At 35.1% G+C, this 16,318-nt stretch overlaps 1 protein-coding gene across 2 annotated transcripts; it reads left to right on the top strand.

Annotated features, from left to right (window-relative positions):
• Positions 1-7,164: 7,164 nt before the first annotated feature.
• Positions 7,165-15,753, top strand: LOC102595890 (nuclear-pore anchor). Of its 2 annotated transcripts, XM_006350630.2 has the most exons (7): positions 7,165-7,263; positions 7,340-7,416; positions 7,496-7,834; positions 8,096-13,246; positions 13,328-13,966; positions 15,143-15,225; positions 15,331-15,753. In XM_006350630.2, exons 3-5 carry the CDS (start codon positions 7,529-7,531, stop codon positions 13,937-13,939), a joined length of 6,069 nt encoding a protein of 2,022 aa, XP_006350692.1. In that variant the 5' UTR covers positions 7,165-7,263; positions 7,340-7,416; positions 7,496-7,528; the 3' UTR covers positions 13,940-13,966; positions 15,143-15,225; positions 15,331-15,753. The 2 variants fall into 2 exon arrangements, with proteins under 2 accessions (XP_006350692.1, XP_006350691.1); XM_006350629.2 differs by having other exon boundaries at positions 8,096-13,966.
• The last annotated feature ends 565 nt before the right edge of the window (positions 15,754-16,318 follow it).

The raw sequence follows: 16,318 nt of genomic DNA, 5'->3' as shown, positions 1-16,318 counted from the left end.
TTACTCCTCCATACTTCTCTTTCTTTTATCTCTTTTTTTTCAATCTTCAATTTTGTGTCCTAACTTTTAATCAAGCGTTTGCTACTCAATGAAGTTAAGAAACTTTAAAAAGGTATAAAACTGATTAAGTTAATGCACACGATATATATTTGTTGGCAAAGAGTAAATTGAAAAAATTTAGCTTATAAATCTCCAATATATATAGAGAAACCGAAGGAGAATAAAAATACATAAAATATTTAGCTTTCTTTTCTTGACAAATAAAAAAAATAAAACGAGAAAACATGCAAACTAACATTTAATGGTATATTTTGTATTGCATAAAGGGAATTTAACTTCCTCTTCTTGATAAAAAAGAAAGAAAACAAAACGGAAAACCCCTACAAACGAGCATTTAATTATATATTTTGTGAGTAGATACTAAAAAAATATTTTTAAATAACTTTTTTAAGTTTTCAAGAATCGACTCAGACCAGTTATTAAAATTTCTATTTACAAAATTTCAAAAAAAAAAGAATTCAAATAAATGATGTCTAAACACAACTTTAAAAATTTTAATTTTCAAATTTCAAATACAGAAATTACGATCAAATGGAAACTAAGTATATATATTTTCATGACTTGATGAAGAAAAATTAACATGAAAATAGATTTGATAGGTTTAATAATATTCCATGTTGGCCGTTGGCACCATATAGTATGAAATAAATGACAGGAGTTAATAGTATTGTTTTACGTGTCACTTTAGTATATATTTAATGAATTCGTTGCAACACATAACCTATTGAGATTTGAGATGGAAACTTTTTTTTTCTAGTACAAAAGACTAGAGAGGGAGACTTATATGACACAGAAAGAAACAACTTTGTTATTTTCTCCGTCCATATTTACTAAATAAAGATACAATTTTACCATATCACCCCTCTTAATTATATACGTCATTTGAATATTGAAAAACGAATAGACACAAAATGATAGATTATCTCTAAAAAATTTAAACTAGACAAATAAAATTGGATAATTATTTTTTATATATTGGACAAGTAAAAATAGACGAAGGAAATACCAAACACGATGGAAATGATAAATATTGAAAAATGAATACACAAAATAATAAATTGGAAAAGGGCAAAAAATACTCCTGAACTACAGGAAAGGTCTAAAAATACCCTTCATTCATCTTTTTGGTCTAAAATTACCCTTTCATCCACCTTTTTGGCTCACTTATACCGTTGCAACTAACAACTCTCTCTTTTTTTTTAAATACTTATTATATGTCATTTTCTTATTGAATGAAATAAAAATTCATCTATATTAAATTTTTCCCATAATATTTATCCAAATTAAAACAATATATCTTTTCAAGATCCAAAAAATATATTTTTTAAAATCTAGTAATTTCTAGTTTCTATAGCTTTTTTCAAAAAAAATATTATTTAGATAATTAAAATATTTTAAAAATATTAGTCATGCCACAATTACAAGGACATATCATATTATCATAAATCCTAAACAAAGTCTATCTTTTTTAAAAAAAAATTATCATTTAATTTTTTTTGACTAATAATTTCTGTAACAACTCATTGAAAAGAAGAAGAAAAAATATAGATGTTGCAGGTCGTTGCCTGTAGGAAAAATAAAAATAGGAAAAGAGAGAAAAAAATTATTATATTATGGATAAGATAATATTATTATGATCATAATATTATTTATTTGTTTATGATATATTAATTATTTATATCATATTTAAAATTTTAATGTAATTGATTAAATCTTAACTGTTAATTTTTCCTTATGCCATGTGTCTTCAATCCAAGTAATAACTTGGGGAAAATAGAGAAAAAATTGAGAGGAGTCGGATAAAAAAGCTACAACAAATATAAAAAACTATTAGATTTTTTTTATAAAAAAAATTAAAATTATTGAGGTCTTGAAGAAGTATATTTTTTTTGGCTTGAATAAATTATGGGGGAAAATCTAGTTGAGATGGAGATTTTATTTCATCCAATGAGGAGAATGACACATAATAAATATTTTTAAAAAATAAAATAAATAAAGATAGGGGTTATTAGTTTTAAGGGTATAAGTGAGCTAAAAGGTGAATGAAAGGGTATTTTTAGACCAATAAAATGAGTAGAAGGGTATATTTAGACCAAAAGATGGATGGAGAGTAATTTTAGACCTTCTCCTATAGTTCAAGGGTATTTTTGATCCTTTTATTATCTATTTTTTCAAACTAGCCAAATAAAGATGAATAATTATTATTTTACATATTGGACTAGTAAAGATGGACAAAAGGAGTACCAAAAACAATGGAATGAGATTTAATTTATATATATAGTAAAATTAAGCGTTTGAATATGAGTTGGTTTAAAATAAAATAAAAAAATAGTTGTTGAATAGAGAAGATACAATTTTTGTTAGAATATGAGAAAAAAATATTTCCATAAAACTAAAACTATTTAACTTGAAGTTTTAAATCATAATCACTTCTAACATGTTAGATTATATATCTATAAAAAAGTGAAAAGAGTTTCATTATGTATTGAGTGACGGTGGTCTACTTAAAATCTCACATATGAAAAAAAAAATGTTTAAATTATTTAATCGGATAATATTTAAATAATTTAAAAATTATTAAAGCCCTTTTTTCAAGTTTAATTGTCGAGAGTCCTACTTTTTTTGCTTGCAAAATTATGTCCAACTTACATTTGTATATGTTTGTCATTTTCAAGTACTAACTTAATTTGTTTTAAAATTTGTCGTGTTTGATCCACGAGTTTTCTTTAGCTTCTTGTTAGAATTTTACAGTTTTTTTCTAAATTAGGATGACCCCTGTTTTTATAGTTATAAAAGGGAAGAGAAGTGATGAAGTCAAGTTTCTTCCGTTTAATTAGATTGAAGTGACATGATCATATTTAATTGGTCGAAACAAGTCACTTGTACATGCGATTGTCACGACCCAAAATGAGTCGTGAGTGGCACCCACACTTAACCTTCTAAGTGGCGAACCAAGGAATCCAAACCCCAACATATATCAATAATTCAACTACGAATAACACAATATTGTGGAAGCTCAAAACTTATTAAAGTAACCAATCAAATAAACATCTAAAGTCTAACACTTATTATCCCCAAAATCTGAAAGTCATCACATCAAGGACATCTAATCTTCAAATACTAAGTCTAAGAGTATTAAAGACACCAAAATAAATGAATAAAATAGTTTATGTACCGAAAACTAAGGACATCATGCCATGACCAAGAGAATCCAACATGAGCTGGAATGAATAGCTCACCCTGGAACCTGATGTGCTGCAGACTGGCTAGAGCTAAGGGTGAGTCGAAGTAACTGATACACTCGCTGCACTCCACAAAAAGAAAACAAAGAAAAACACAAGTAGGGCTCAGTACAGGCAACATGTACTGAGTAGATATCATCAGTCAACCCAAAATAGAAATTAATATGTAATGCAAAATAGTATAAAATCAACTATGACACTTAACAGGTGACAAGCAACAAACAGATGAACCAGTGTCAACAACACTAAGTGACACTCCGATCCAATTATACCGTGTCGGAACGTGATACTCCGATCCAATAATATCATTAATTTATCATTTATTATCACCACTTTTCAATTAATTAACAATATTTCATCAAGCCTTGTTTATTAAAAGCATCACTTCGATAGAGAGGGTTCAAGATTATAAATTCCACGGTCTCAGGATTTCAGACCAATCACAAACCACACAACCAAGCTACACAATCACACAATCAAGTATATAGAGAACTTCACAATATCATTCAATGCATATCAATCACTATTAAGAGTCTATCTATCAAATAGAATAAACCATAACCTACCTCCACCCCGAAGAATCGAAGTCGAGTAAACTACTTCTCCAACGATTTTCCTTTCCTCAATGCCTCGAAACGTTTCTAATCTATCAAGTATACAATATTCGTAAACAAACAAGTTCATGGACATCCATCATGCTATACTTCTAGCCTAGATCCGCAAAAATCTTCAAGCACAAATCTATATTCAAGTTTCTAATCTTGGAGGTCAATTGGTATATCAAGTCTTCTATTTTTTATATTCAAGCTTAAGGTGCGATGCATTTTCATTAGTCTTGTATTTAACTTGACGTGCTATGTTATTTTGATATATGACATGATTATATTGACTTCTTCATTTGGCTTAGCATGCCACGTTATTGAACATGTGACAACAAATTGAACCTCTAGAATAAGATGACATTTTAGGCTTAGTTATATGTTATTCTACATGACCTATATTTTAGTTAAATGTCTTAACTATTTGTCTATGTGAAACAGGTTGCCTAACGTGTTTCAACAAAATAGTAAGAGCAATAAGTAAATAACACATTGCTTTCACTTGGAAACATCCGACTCACAAAGGTGTAAAAAAATATGATTTGTAGCTCTACAAAATTTACTCCCAACTTTCCTAAACTATAATGATCCTTTCAACAAAAGATTACCAGCCTATGTAACCTAATGAATATAAATTCTAATTTCTAAACGTCAACAACCAGCCACATCGTCGAACATACTTCAAGAATTCAGATTACAACTCTTGCAATTCTAAGAACTAACTCTAATCCTTAAACTTTAAATTATGTTACAACTCTTGCCATCCTAGGAACTAAACTATAATTCCTAAACTTAGACACAAACTTCTCAATGTATGTGTTTTGAAGTCTTTGATTTATCCCAACTTGAAGACAACACTCCCAATTCAGTTTATAATTCACTTAATTAAGATTACATCAACATTACAACTCGATGAAAAACTCCTAATCAATAAACGTTGTAATATGACCTGATTCTTTAATGTGTTCCATTAATTTGCTGGTAGCACTCGCGAAGTTGATTTTTCAATTGTCCTTTTTGCTCTGTAAGTGTACAAGTATTTTGAACGACTTCACTTCTATTTAAGCACAACTCTTCAACACAAGTATATTCAACGACTTCACTTTTATTTAAGCACAACTCTTCAAAAATTTATTTTTCACTTTAAACTCCACATTGACTCAAGTGACACTCCTTCTTCAATTCAATCTCCTTGCCTCTTAAGACTACTTCTCCAAATCAAACTCATTGATTCGTATGTGTTGTAGTTGAACTCCAATTCTTCTACTCAAAACATGTTTGTTTCCTTGAGTTTATCACAAAATTATCAAATATTCCTTGATTGTTGCACACTTATCTTTAGTCATGAGTGATCTTGTTACGAATTTAACTCATTGAGACAGTGCATCTGTGAACCAGATTGACTTACATGTTTCATATCACTTTGTCCTCATCAAAACTACATAGAACCCGACAAACTAACTCATTATTTATAGCCCAAATTAATGAATTAACCCATAAAGACTTAAGTGAATCCATATTTACAATACTTAAATAAATAAAAAGATATTAGCTTGAACTTACATATCTTGAATCATATATTTATATAAAAGAGAACCTTAGGCCCGCCTACGTGGTGCCACCACAAGCTAGAATTTCCTTTTAAATCATATCATATATTTATATAAAAGAGAATCCTAGGCCCGCCTACGTGACGCCACCACAAGCTAGAATTTTCTTTTAAATTTATTTATTTCCAAAACTAGCCTTCTCCTTTTCATGAAAAGTTGTGACTTTTATGAAGAGTTGCGACTTTTATGAAAATTTGTGACTTTTATGAAAGGTTGTGACCTTTCCGAAGGGTTGTAACTTTTATGAAAGGTTGTGCCCTTTCCGAAGAGTTGTGACCTTTTCGATAAGGCACAATAAATATTTATTCACACTATCTCCTTTGTTTTCTATAAATAGAGGGATTTCATCTCATTTTAAAACAACAAAAATTCTGAACTTCTTCTTCTTCTGCACAATTAAATATTATTTTGTGTCAATACACTGCTGAATAGAATCGTTCTATCCTGAGAGGATCTATTCCTTTAAACCTCGGGTACAAGAGGGGAATAATTTCCTTAAGGGGACACTGTGCATTCAATGGACTCAATTTTTTCCATTATGTTTCAGTCTATTGTTACAGATCCTGGTATGTTTGTTTTATACTTTGTTGTTTATGTTTCTACAAAGTTATTGTTATAAGTATTTGTTAATACACATTAAATAACACACGTTAATTGAGTATTCACACAAGTTTTCTCTACTGAAATTGTAGTTTCAAATTGAACTTCATCACTCTGGTATGTTGATTTTTAAAAAACACCCAGATAAAGTTAATAGTTTTATGTAATATTTTCCCTTTCAAGTATATATAATAAGTTGAATTATTGTCCTATATGATACATTCTTCCTTTAATTTTTCATTTTAATAATTACTTATGATACATTTAAATGAGGAACTTTAAAATGATATATGCAAAGCAAACAGTATGACTAAACTTTCTACACGTTAGAATTAGAATATTTGTTCACTTTCTTCAGTCTTTTAAACTTATTTATCCCTTCACCAACGATTATTTATTTATTAGAAAATTTAATATCTTCGGTTGATGTTCATTTGATTCCCCAAAAATATCAAATAGTAACACTTCTTGGAAGAAAAAGGATAAATTATAAAATCAAATTTAATATGATTGATTGAAGGATAAATGATAAGATGTTATAATTATCATCTTCCTTTACATTATTAATGTTTGTTACTATGTAATATTGTATGTAAGATAATATAATGTTTTAGTTTTAGTAACTGATTTTAAGTATTATTTCATAAATTCCGTGATATTAAATTCCCGCGCGAGGCGCGTGTTATTTTACTAGTTTAATATAATTAAAATTTCTTGTGAATTTAAATTCAATAAAAATTTGGTACCACATCTATTTCTTAAGTTATGAAGAATTATTTAATTTATTTACACTTCAAATATTTCACTACAATTTATTTTAATTTATAGAGTTCCAATCCAAATATAATCCTTATATTTTCAAATAAAAAATGCTATAATTTTTTCTCTATATAATGGAAATCTCAGCTCCTCGCTGAAATAGGTTTGAAATCTATATGATTTTTTTTTTTTTTTTGGTTTCATTATTATGATTATGATTATTATAAGAGTATATTTTATATTTCTATTAAAATATATAAGAAATTTTTAAAAAGAAAAGGCACACATAAAATACTCTAGAACTTGAGATAGTAAAAGGTGCTGCTTCCTTGAGGAGTCAAAAATACTCATCGTCGTTTCAAATTTACCCTAGCCGGAGTTTCCTTTTTTCTGGTAAGTTTCTCTTCTAGGGTTTTCCGATGGCATATTTTTAGGGCATTAACATGACTACCTTCACTTTTTTCCACAGATTGATGAAAAAGTAAACAGACGAAGAACAAACTGATTTGCCCTAGCCGGCATTACACAACTCATTTCCCATTTCCGGTAAGTTTTCATCTTCTTCTAGGGTTTATGGATGTTTTAAAAGAATTAGGGCATTAACATGGTGGCCTTGATGTCATAGATTGATGAGAAGTTAAACGAAGGAAAGTGAGCGATGCCGTTGTTTATATCGGATGAGGAATACGAGCGGTGCTCGCAAGATGCCGGTTTGGTAGCGGTGAAAGCTGATGAGTTTATTCGCGATTTGTACAATCAACTGGAAAATGTGAAAGCACAGGCTGATGCTGCATCTATTACAGCTGAACAGACTTGTTCTGTTCTTGAACAGAAGTATGTCTCGCTTTCTTCAGAGTACTCCGCGCTTCAACTGCAGTACTCTCAACTTAATTCTTCCTTTGAGGAGCGCCTGTCTGAACTCTCTCAAGCACAAGCCGAGAAACAGCAAGCTTTCATCCAATCTGTAAGTATATTTACAATTCCTAATTCCTTCATATGACCTACCCTACCCTACCCTGTATGATTATCATAGGACCTACTTTATAGACCCTACCAAATACTAGAAATTATTCCAGAACATGATTTCTAGGGTAAGACATATTGATGAAAACATTCCAGGGAAGGTAGAGTAATTTTGTCTATACTGTACGCATCCAAAGTTCTTTTTATTTGTTGTATATTTATTTGCTGTTGTATTTGATTGTCTTTTGGAACATGAAAACAGATTGGAAAGGATGGAGATGTGGACCGGTTATCAACAGAGGCTTCAGAACTCCGGAAAACAAAGAGGCAATTGATGGAATTGGTAGAACAGAAAGACTTGGAGATTAGTGAGAAAAATTCCACTATCAAAAGCTATCTTGATAAGATAGTTCACTCGACTGATATTGCTGCAAATAGGGAAGTACGGGTCTGTGACTTGGAGACTGAAGTGTCACGCTGTCAGGCTTCTTGTTCGCGGCTTTTGCAGGAGAAGGAGCTTGTTGAGAGGCATAATGCATGGCTTAATGACGAGTTAACAACAAAGGTCAATGGTCTCATGGAGCTGCGTAAAGCTCATTCTGAGCTTGAGGCTGATATGTCTGCCAAACTTGCTGATGCCGAGAAAAAAATTATTGAATGTGATAGGCGTTTGAAGAGAAAAGAGGAACAAGTTAGAGAAATGGAGTTGAAGTTCACTTCTCTAGAGCAAGATTTATTATCCTCCAAGGATGTAGCAGCTGCAAAAGAGGACCAAATGTCTGGTGAAATTGCAACGTTAAACAAGCTAGTGGAGTTGTACAAGGAGAGCTCCGAGGAATGGTCTAAAAAGGCAGGAGAACTTGAAGGAGTAATTAAAGCTCTGGAGACTCATGGAAACCAAATAGAGAATGACTATAAAGAGAGGCTCGAGAAAGAAGTATCTGCAAAGATAGAACTAAAGGAGGAGGTTGCATGTTTGAAAAATAAGCTTGCGAAAAGCGAAGCAGAATTAAAAAAAGGAGAAGATACATTGAAGCTTCTTCCTTTGAGTTATTTTTCTAGTGAATCATTGCCAAACTCAGTTGAAGCTGGTGACATGGTTGAGGATGATCGGATGGTCGTACCTAGTCTGCCAATTGGTGTTTCAGGAACCGCATTAGCCGCTTCACTTCTTCGGGAGGGTTGGAGTCTGTCTAAGATGTACACCAAATATCAGGAAACTGTCGATGCACTACGACATGAACAATTGGGAAGAAAACAAGCTCAAGATGTACTGGAGCGAGTACTCTGTGAAATAGAGGAGAAAGCTGGAGTTATCTTGGATGAGCGAGCGGAGCATGAAAGATTGGAAGATGCTTACTCTGTGCTAAATGAAAAGCTGCAGCATTCCCTCTCTCAGCAAGCTGCTTTAGAGAGGAATATTCAGGAATTCAATGCTGATATGAGAAGGCGTGACCGTGATTATGCTGTTGCTCAGGCAGAGGTAGTTGACCTCCAAGAACAGGTGACAGTGCTTTTAAAGGAATGCCGTGATATACAATTCCGTGGTGGATCTGTGGGACCTAAAAATGACAATTCTGTGGTGTCAAATTCTTTAATTATGTTTGGTGCTGAATCTAATGCTGATGATGTTGGAAGGCACTTGAGCTACAAGGACATTAATGGCCTGGTTGAACAAAATGTCCAGCTAAGAGGCCTAGTTCGGAGCCTTACTGACCAGATTGAGAACAGAGAGTCAGAGTTGAAGGAAAAGTATGAGAAGGAGCTTCAGAAGCATGTTGACAAAGCTACCTCCCAGGTTAATGCAGTACTGGCAAAAGCGGATGAACAGGGTACGATGATTAAATCACTCCATGCATCTGTGGCGATGTACAGAAAGCTCTTTGAAGAGCATACAGTTGTTTCTTCTGATACTCGATCTGAAAAAGTAGCAGAGGTTGAGAGGCAGGAAGTGATGCTTTTGCCTGATTCTTCACATGAAGTTTTAGGGAGAGCACAAGAACGGGCTTTTGAGCGTGTAAAATGTCTTGAAGAAGAGTTGTCAAGATTACGGAGCGAGATTATTTCTCTTCGGTCAGAGCGGGATAAGTCAGCTCTGGAAGCACAGTTTGCTCGAGATAAACTTGACAGATATATGAAAGATTTTGAGCTCCAGAGAGAGGAGCATAATGGTGTGATCACGAGAAATGTTGAGTTCTCACAATTGATAGTTGACTACCAGAAGAAGCTGCGAGAAAGTTATGAGTCATTGAATGCTGCTGAGGAACTTTCTCAAAAGCTAAAACTGGAGGTGTCTATTCTAAAGGATGAAAAGGGTATGCTGGTAAATGCCGAAAAGAGAGCTTCGGATGAAGTACGTAATTTGTCACAAAGGGTGCATAGTTTGCAGGTCCATTTAGATACACTGCAGAGTACTGAGAACGTTCGTGACGAGGCAAGAGCTGCTGAGAGGAGAAAGCAAGAAGAGTATATCAAGCTTATTGAGAAAGAATGGGCTGAAGCTAAGAAAGAATTGCAAGAACAGCGTGATAATGTTCGAAACCTTATACCTGAGCGAGAAGATGCTCTAAAGAATGCATTGAGACAAATTGAGGAAATGAGGAAGGAATTGGCTAGCACTTCACATTCTGTGGCTGCTGCTGAAGCTAGAGTTGTGGTTGCTGAAGCGCGATCTGCTGATTTAGAGGAAAAATTGCAAGCTTTGCAAAAAAAGGTTCCTGAAAGAGCTGATGAAGGTGGTCCTTCCTCTTCTACTGAACTTTTTGACAACATGGATTCTGCTGAAGAAGTTAAAAGACTCGGAGAGGAGGTGCAGGTTAACAAAAATCATATGCTGCAATATAAAAGCATAGCTCAGGCAAATGAAGAAGCATTAAAGCAGATGGAATTGGCCTATGAGAACCTCAAAGTAGAAGCTGATAGAGTGAAAAAATCAATGGAAGAGGAAGTATTATCGCTTAGGAAGCATGTTGATGAGCTTGAGAGAGAATGTAATTTGAAGTCAATTGAAGCAGCTTCTGCAACTGCAGGAAAAGAAGAAGCCGTTGTTGCTGCTTTAGCTGAAATATCCAGTCTGAAAGAAGATACCTCTGCTAAGACGACACAAATCTCAAATTTGGAGGCTCAAATAACTGCTTTGAAAGATGATTTAGACAAAGAGCATCAAAGATGGCGTGCTGCTCAAGATAATTATGAGAGACAGGTAATTCTGCAGTCAGAAACAATTCAAGAACTGACTAGAACATCTCAAGCTTTGGCAACCTTACAAGAAGAGTCATCTGAGCTCCGTAAATTGTCAGATATTCTAAAATCAGAAAATAATGCATTGAAGGCCAAGTGGGAGGCAGAATTGTCGGTGCTAGAAGTGTCAAAAACTGAAGCTGAGAAGAAATACACTGAGGCTAATGAACAGAACAAAATATTACTGGACCGGCTTGAGGGTTTGTATATTAAACTGGCTGAGAAGGACCGTGTATCTTCAGGTGTATCTGCTGGAAGCACAGTGGCCGAGGGTGACGACGGGCTGATGAATGTTGTGAATTATCTAAGACGGTCCAAGGACATTGCAGAAACAGAAATTTCTTTGCTCAGACAGGAAAAACTTCGGTTGCAATCACAGCTTGAGAATGCTCTGAGGAGAGTGGAGGTAGCAGAAGCATCACTTAATTCTGAGCGGGAGAATTCAAGAGCTCAGGTTTTAAGTGAAGAGGAGTTTAAATCACTGCAGCTTCAGGTTAGAGAATTGAACTTACTTCGTGAAAGCAACTTGCAATTGAGAGAGGAGAACAGGCACAATGTTGAAGAATGCCAGAAACTTCGCCAAGCTGCCCAGAAGATGAAAACTGAATTAGAGGATCTGGAGAAGCTTCTTAATGAAAGACAAGCTGATGTAGAAGCTTGTAGGAAAGAGATTGAAATGCAGAAGCTGGATAAAGAGAAGCTTGAGAGGAGGGTTAGTGAGTTGGTTGAGAGGTATAAGAGTTTTGACCTAGAAGAATATGCAAGTCTGAAAGAAGCTGCTTCACAGATGCAGGTGAATCTGAGAGAAAAAGATGTAGAACTGGAGAAAATTAAGAAAGCCATGTCTGAGCAGCAGAATCTGGTAGCTGACTTAGAGCAAGACCTTTCTAGGAGCAGAACAGAATTGAGTCAGAGAGAATCGAAAATCAATGAGATTTTGCAAACTGAGGCATCGCTGAGATCTGAAGTTGATAAACAAAGAAAGTTGGCAGTTCTAATGAAGAAAAGGGTTGAAAACTTGTTGAAGGAAAAGGAAAGGGCAGACAGCTTATCAAAGGAAAAAGATGATTTGGCTAGAGAGAATCAAGCTCTCTCCAAACAGTTGGAAGATGCTAAACAATGGAAAAAAACTGCTGATGCTGCAGATGAACAGGCTTTGAAAGATAAAGAAAAGGAGAAAAACACCAGAATCCAGGGGCTTGAGAAGATCACAGACCGTCTTAGAGAAGAGTTGAAACAAGAGAGATCAAAGCGCGTGAAGATGCAAAAGACAATAGGGGATTCCTATGGAACTGTGAATCATCAACGGTCCAAGCTATCAGATGAAATGGACAAGCATAAGCAGGCTCTGAAGATGCTTACCGATGAAGTTGAGAAGATAAGGCAAACCAAAGGCAGTCAAACAGAGGGCACGTCAGTGGATCAACTACTTTCTGGGACTCACTTAGAGGATTTTGCTGCTGCATATCTTCAGGCTGTAGATGACTTTGAACGGGTTGCACGTAATGAGCTCGGGGTTTCTGGTGCTGGTGACACTTCTGCTCCAGATGGTTCTCTTTCTGCCTCTGTTGTTCCAGGCCCAGCAGCTACGCTTCCGCCACCAGCTAGCTTGTTGACTTCCATTCCTGCAGTTGGAAAAGCAGAAGAAGAAAGAAGACTTGTTTTATCGAAGATAACCTCCGAAACTCGTAAAACCGGAAGGAAGTTGGTTCGACCTCGCATCACAAAGCCAGAGGAACCTTTAGTTGATGTAGAGATGCAAGATACAGATGAATCCACCAACAGTAGGAAACATTTGCCACCTCAAAATGCAGAAAATCTAGATAATGCCACATTATCAACTCAACCACCAATTCGCAAGCGCCTATCTGCAGCCTCTACCTCAGAGTTACAAGAAGAGACTCCTGCCATGGATGAAACCTGCTTAGATGTGGCTCAACCTGTGCTTAAGAAGTCCAAACATCTAGAGGCACCTCAAGAAGGTGGTGAAGATAAATCTGCTGGTAATGTAGAAAATTCAGAATCTCTGCCTACTACGGAGGAACATGATGCTGGAGATGAAACCCAATGTTTGAAAGAGGAAGCCAGTGATATTGAGAAGGATGAGACTACACTTTCTGGTGAGCAGGTTGAAGAGCCGTCAGTTGTTGCAACAAATCAGGCTGAGTCACAGGTTGATAGAACAGATATTGCAGATGATACTTTTGTCGGTTCTAATGAAGTGTCTACCCCAGATAATGAATCAACATTTCTGGTGCAACAAGAGAGTGAGCAGCTAGCGATGGATGAAAGGGAAGAGGGAGAGCTAATTGCTGATCCTGAAGATGTTGGAAATCTTGATAGCATTTTATCAATGGGGAGCCCAGAAAATTTGGAACCTCAGACTGATGACTTAGCTGGTACTGATGAAGACCTCTTGCTTACTCCAACAGACCCCGGGGAGATGGAATCTTCTCAGCTCCCAGATGATGATAAGAATGATGAAGTTGATGCGACAGAAGAGCTAGCTGAAAGTTCTGATAAGTTGAATGATGGTGGTGACCAGGTTGCTGCAGAAACTGATCAGGCTGTGGATACTGTTACTGGTGTGAAACCATCAAGCAGTCCAGTTGATAGTAGCAATTCAAAAGAAGGGGGTCCGGGTGAAAGTGCTGCTGCTGAAACAGAAGAAGGGAAACAGGTCTCACCTGTCAATAGGAGCTCAAGAACTATAAACTTAAATGAGAGGGCTAGAGAAAGGGCTTCTATTAGGCAGGCTGCTATGCTTTCTTCTACACCGACAAGAGGCCGTGGGCGAGTTCTTCGAGGTCGCGGTGGGCGCAGTGGTCGTGGTGGTCGCGGTCCAATCTCTGGTTCACAGGGTTAATCATTTTCACTATCACCTTCCATTCATGTAAGTTATAACATATAGAATAGGCATTTTATAGATTAGTTTCATGCCATCTCACTTATTAAAAAAAATCAATTTCCTGCAACACAGGTTGTGCTTTTATAAGCAAAACTTTAAATCACATGCTTCAAAATCGAATGGATTTTTAATGCTATTGTGTGAGTTCTATGAATTTTTTTTGACTTGCGTATGTTAGGTTCTACCTTCTCGGTATCCTTTTGCCAAAATATGAGTATGTGAGATCATTATTCTAGACCAATCCAAATTTTACAGTTATACAATTTCTCACTTAGTTGAAAAGAGGAAAATGACTACAGAAGATGAGATGGTACTATTCCCAATTTATTGAATCAAGATGGTGAGGAATGAAGACTTAGGAACAACCTTTTTTGTCTTGCTTGGAATTCTGCCGAATTTTCAGGAGTGATAATTTCATTTTACTTGGCTCTTGTAAAATTTTAGAGCTACTTAACTTGTCCCTATACAACAAGTACTGTCATGAGCTCATTACGATAATTCCTGCATTCTTCATGTGGCAATTCTAGCCCCTAATTTTGTGACCTGGGAACCTGCTCAAGATTCAGCTGGTTGTGGGGGGTGACTAAATAGATGGATGGGAACTGTACTCTTTTGGCAAGATGTCTACAATTTCATTGCATTGATCTAAGATCCCCCCCCCCCTCTCTCTTCCTAAAGGAACTTACTATCTGTGATTTTAGAGGTGAATGGTGATACCTTTAATTTCTGTTTTGGGTTTTATTTTCGCTTTCTAGTTTCTTGGCTTTCAGTTTTTCCTTTCTCCTTTCCTCTCCGCTGAAACAGATGGGGGTTTCTATTATTTCATTAAAAGAAAATTAGATGGGGGTTTCTATTTCCTTTCATCAACCTACGATTCTCATGAATTCACTTGGATGCACGATTTGTAATCAATACACTTTTTTTGTTGTTGCAGCATTTGAATCAATTTAGTAATATATATATTTTAGTTTGATCAGTTAGTGATTAATTTATAAGAAGCATGTTTATGTTCTTGTAATATTTTTATTCTAAAATTGCTGAATACTCTCTTTGCCCTGCTACTTCTATTAGTGCAGACTTGTACTTGTGTGATGACTGGTAATAAAGATTTCTGAATATTGTGCTATCTAAACTTGTTTCGAACCCTTTTGCAATGCATAGGTTATCTTCTGATATTAATTCATCTTGGAGACTCTTCATGCTAGTGCTCGGTGTTGTCACTACATTCATCTTCCAATGTAATGGTAGGGATAGCTGAGTTCCATCTTTTACTTAAGTAAAACTATTGAAACATTGCTGCCTTTAATTTGATTTTACTTTAATTTGAAATGTTCTTGCTTCCTTTGCAGTGTTATAGGGTAAAAAAGAGTTGACTGTTGTCGAAGGAAATCCATTATGAAGTTTTGACAAGTTTCTTTGAATTTCTTCTGGTTGGAAACTCAAGCTTCAATGACGTTCTAGCTTTTGTGATGAAACTCAACCTTGATGATGATGTTCTTGCTTTTCTGATGACCTTCTTTCTGTTTGGAGAAGATGTTGTCCATGTTTAATGGACTGTTTGGCTGTCCTTGCAAGTTTTGTGGCCATCTATAGCACCCTATGCCATGGTCAGGGTGCTTGCCCTTCTGTAATTAGTCTTTTACTACCTCTGGCTAAAGTTGATGCTGTTTTCTATACCTTGCTATATTCTGCGAATATGAAACAGATTTTACATTTATAAGGTTCAAACTTATACTAATCCTCAATCCCAAACAGGTTTACGATTGGCTCTATACGTTCTCAATCCCAAGCTAGTGGAGTGTATGGTACTTGTGTTTCACAATTTTTTCATAACCTGACAGTGTCAGATTAACCATTCTTGTTTTATTTTTAATTCCTGTTACAAGGAACTGCTTCAATTTAAAAATATCGATTTAGCTTTACTTCAGTTTTTACCATGAATAGAATTAGTCATGGTTGAAGCTGGTGAAGTGGTTCTGAGGCTGCTCAGCCTTGTGCCAAATGGTTTAATGAGTACACTTTCCATCCATAGATACAGTTTGTGGACACTCCTCCCAGTGAGTTGAGTCCTAAATTGGTCTGTTATTTACGGCCTACTTGGGTACCATGAGATTTAATTAAACCTTGGGAGTGGGAGGTTCTTTGGTAGGAAATGTTTTACCTGTCCCTTAGTAAGTCAAATGCCAATCGGACAAATATGAGTTGGTCAAAATAGTACTCTCTACGTTCATGTTACTTGTAAGGTTTAGCTTTACGAGTGTCTAATCTCTAGAGCTAAACTGAGCTATAGATTAATTCAGTAATTTAAATTTCAAATTTAGATGTTTGAAAATTATA

Source organism: Solanum tuberosum, unplaced genomic scaffold, assembly GCF_000226075.1.
Source record: "Solanum tuberosum cultivar DM 1-3 516 R44 unplaced genomic scaffold, SolTub_3.0 scf00125, whole genome shotgun sequence".
NCBI lineage: Eukaryota > Viridiplantae > Streptophyta > Magnoliopsida > Solanales > Solanaceae > Solanum > Solanum tuberosum.
Note: the sequence above shows the minus strand (reverse complement) of the source record. Positions and strands in the feature narration are given on the sequence as shown.